The 4,330-nt window shown below is 44.8% G+C and overlaps 1 protein-coding gene across 1 annotated transcript; it reads right to left on the bottom strand.

Annotated features, from left to right (window-relative positions):
• Positions 1–900: 900 nt before the first annotated feature.
• Positions 901–4,084, bottom strand: LOC119119072 (the record flags this gene model as incomplete). The annotated part of the gene is made up of 2 exons (XM_037245663.1): positions 3,956–4,084; positions 901–3,820 (listed from the first exon to the last, which is right to left on the bottom strand). A coding segment is annotated over exon 2 (2,791 nt), but the record flags the coding sequence as incomplete, so codon positions are not given.
• Between the last annotated feature and the right edge of the window lie 246 nt (positions 4,085–4,330).

The raw sequence follows: 4,330 nt of genomic DNA on the forward strand, positions 1-4,330 counted from the left end.
CCACTTTGTCATCTTGTTGACTGCTTTCAGGTAGGCTACAGCACCAATTGCTTTGGTTGAAGCATCTGAAAATAAATACAGTTCGTTGCGTTCTGCTTGCCTGAGAGAGTTGATGTGTAGGTTCTTGGGACGTGAAGCTCTTTAAGATCTTTTAGGGAATCTCTCCAACTTTCCCATTTGTTTTGCTTGTTCTCCGGAAGAGGTGCATCCCATTCTGAACACTCTGATGATAGTTCACGGAGTAGCGCTCTTCCTTGGATAGTGACAGGTGCCAACAGACCCAGAGGATCAAAGATGCTATTAACAGAGGACAAAACACCTCGGCGAGTGAATGGTTTAATTGCAGTGGCCACTGAGAAGGTGAAAGTGTCTGTCATTATTTCCCAAATGAGACCTAGGCTTCGTTGTGACTGAGTTTCTTCACCTTCCAGATCTAGGCCTTTAATGATTGTTGCACAATCGTCAGGACAAAGGCTTCTGTGACTGCTCGAGAATTAGAGACAAACTTGTGCAGACGCAGATTGGACTCAGCAAGAGCGGCTTTTGTTCTTTGGAGCAAGTCAATTGCTTCAGCTGGAGAAGGCACAGAGATCAAGCCATCGTCAACGTAAAAATGCCTTTCCACAAACTCGACTGTGTCGGCGCCATAGTCCTTTGCCCCATCCTGGATGGCTTTGCGCAATCCATAAACGGCTACTGCAGGTGATGGCGAGTTTCCAAATACATGGACCTTCATTCGATATTCGATGACCTCCTTATTTATATCATTGTCCTTATGCCACAGAAAACGGAGATAGTTCCGGTGGTCATCACGCACCAGGAAACAATGAAACATCTGCTGTATGTCTGCCATAATGGCAACTGTCTCTTTCCGAAATCGTAGGAGGACCCCAAGCAAACTGTTGTTCAAATCAGGCCCGGAGAGGAGGACGCTGTTGAGAGAGACGCCGGAATACTGGGCACTGGAATCAAAAACAACTCTGATCTTATTGGGCTTTTGTGGGTGATAAACCCCGAAAGTTGGAAGATACCAGCACTCTTCACCTTGTTTCAGTGGAGGAGCCACTTCAGCATGACCATTGGAGAAAATGCCTTGCATGAACTCGACGTATTGCTCTTGCATTTGAGGTTTTCTCTGTAAGTTTCTTTTGAGAGACAAAAACCGACTGACTGCAAGCTCCCTGTTGTTTGGCATCTGTTGGCGAGGTTCTTTGAAGGGAAGGGGTGCTACCCAATTATTCTTGTCATCTCTATACATTCCTTTGTCCATAATCTCCAAGAAGAGAATGTCCTCGATAGATGGAGCTGGTTTGTTGTCGTTTTCTGTGCGATTGAATACTGTTTTTCCGAGAGTTTGTTCAGGTGCCTTATCCTGTCTTTTAGTGCGTGGCATTGCTGTGAGTTGCAGAAAGTTGTCACAGAGTCCGAAAACTGTTCGGCGGCCATTTTCGAGAATCATCGTCTTGAACGTGTTGACTGTGTGTTTATGAACCTTACCCCGGCACACCTCTCCAACTACGACCCACCCTAAATCTAGGCGTTGGGCAAACGGAGAATGATGAGGCCCATTGACTTGTTCTCTAACCTTGTGTGCACGTAAGATGTCTCGACCTAGCAACAGGAGAATTTCAGCCTGAGGATCTAACTCAGGAATGCATTTGGCTATGAGACGAAGATGAGGCTGGTGCAGCACAGCGCTTGGAGTTGGGATTTCACTCCTATTGTTGGGAATGTCTGGACATTCAATAAGAGGAGGTAATGGGATGATGACTGATTCATCAAGCGACTCGATCAGGAAACCTTCAGCCATCTTGCCCTGTGTTTCAACAAGGCCGGAGCATGTTCTTAAGTTGTAGCAGAAAGGCTTAGTTTTAATATTAAAAAGTTCAAAGAACTCAGGCCTAGCTAAGGAACGATTGCTCTGGTCGTCCAGGATTACATAAGCTTTAACTGCACTGTCTTTTTTACCCTTTGGATACACCCTGGCGAGACATATTTTCGAACATGAGCGACCCCAATGACCTTGGGCACACACCTCAGTACAGCTTGATGTTACGTCGACATTGTCGGGTTGTTTTTCTCCCTCCCCGCCGTCCTCTTGAGCAGGTGAAGGAGCCTTGTTTTGAGGTGGAGGGCCTGGATGCATGACGGTGTCGTGCCATGTGCTGTCACATTCAGTGCACTTTACTGTAGATTTACAGTCCTTAGCGAGATGAGTGTCTGAAGAGCAGCATTTAAAACATATTCCTCTCTCTTTGAGGAAGGCCTTTCTTTCCTCCAATGATTTGTACCTGAATGTCCTGCATTTCTTTAGTGGATGTGGCTTACTGTGCAGTGGGCAGTTGTTGTTTATGTCGTTGTTTGTAGTTGTAATGTTTGTTTTGTGCACAGCGATAGGTCTGGGTGAGTTAAAGCTCTTAGGGTTGGATCTTTCTTGTTTAATGTACGTTTGACTATTTTGTTGGGTGAAACTTGGGTCATTGCGTTTCTTTGCCTCTTTGCAGATGAACATACAAAAGTAATGGAAGGGTGGGAAACAACCATTATGATCTTCTTTGTAGTTAGAACCATGAGTCATCCACCTTTCTTGGAGTGGGTACGGGAGCTTGTTGACTATTGGACCTATTCCTCGTGAAGTGTCCAGATACGACAAACCAGGAAGATAGCCGTCTTCCTTGGCTCCTTGAATCTCTTGGAGGAGATCCCCTAGTTCGCGCAGTTTGACATAGTCCTTTGTTGTTAATCTTGGAAAGCTATCCAATCGCTGGAAGAGTGACTCTTCGATCACTTCGGGGGCTGCATAACACTCACAAAGCCTCTCCCATGCTCTCTGTAGGGCTGCACTGGGGTTGTTGACGTGTACTGAGCGTATGCGCTTCACCTGACTACTAGATTCCTTTCCCAGCCATTTGGTCATGAGATCTAACTCTTGAGTCGGTGTCAGGTGGACTTCAGCTATAGCACCACTGAATGAAGAGTACCATGCTCTGAAGTTCTCTGGCCTATCGTCATATTGATAGAGGCCAGATGTGATTAGGTCTCGACGTGCCATATATTGGGCAAACGGCTCAGCTGGGTGAGGTAAGCTCGCTGCATTATTGCAATGAGGCATGAATGGGGATGCGTGTGGACTAAGAGCGTTCTTTGTTTGTTCTACTTTTGGTTTTGTCCCAAGTTTGGTTTGAATTGGCAAAGCTGTCTTCTTGAACGTGAACTTTGGCCTAATGCTGACAGGTGGTGGCTCAAAAACATCTTCCTCAGATGGATCCCATGTTACTAATGAGTTATCTGAGGCCTTGTGTTGCTTTGGTGTAGCTGATACTTGTGCGATTGGAGGTCGAATTTCGCTTTGTGATTGCACATAGTAACTTGTTCTTTCTCTTTTTACTCTGTCCAATAAAGAATTTCCGCTCTCATGTTCATCTTGTATTGCCTCTGCATCTTCTAGCACTCCAGCCTCTGCTTCTGCAGCATGAGCTTCTCTTTGCAATGCTAACACTTCTAGCGCTGCGTCAATTTTCATTTTTTGTAGTTCACTTTCAGCTTTTTCCACTTTTAGCTCTGCTTCTTTACTTGCAAACGACGCTCTCACCTTTGCTGCTTCTGCTTTAGCTCGGGCACGAGCAGCGCTTCCTACGGATGAGCTTGTGCTGCCGGTTTGACTTGTCGCAGATCTATTTCTTGCTGCCATTTTGACCACGATGACACATCAGATGGTGCCTTTTCACTGTAGCGTCTTGAGGAAACGCGTAGTTAAACCACCAGCAAAGAACCCAGGAGACTGTACTAGCTTGTAATTTTCTTTACTGAGCGGTGAAAACTGCAACAGACGTTACATAGTGTCAGCCAATGGTTGATGAGAACATGAAAATAAAGTGCGCTCATCCAATACAATTTACAAAATAATAGCAAAATATCAGCGTAAACATTAAGATTAAAACGACACACGACTTACGGCATTGCCTTGTTAATGAATCACAGCAGATGGCAACAGATGTAAGTCTGACCGCATTCCACAGCATGGCTACTTGATAACATCCTGGAGACGGCTCCGCGAAACCGGAAGTAGCGCGGCGAAACCGGAAGTAGCGCTTCACAACAATACTTTTCGACTTAAACTATGAATTATCTATTATTACAAGATCGAAATGATTACTTAACTTATTGGAACATTTTTACAACATTGTAACCATATGAAATTATTTATTGATGAAATTACGGCCTTAAAGGCAACACACGCACCCTAAAAATGGCATGTTGATGCTGGAAAAAAGCCTGTACCCATGTATGATACGCACCCAATTTTATTTTATTTTTTTTAAAGTCCCAA

The sequence above is a fragment of the Syngnathus acus genome, unplaced genomic scaffold (genome assembly GCF_901709675.1).
Source record: "Syngnathus acus unplaced genomic scaffold, fSynAcu1.2, whole genome shotgun sequence".
Lineage (NCBI taxonomy): Eukaryota > Metazoa > Chordata > Actinopteri > Syngnathiformes > Syngnathidae > Syngnathus > Syngnathus acus.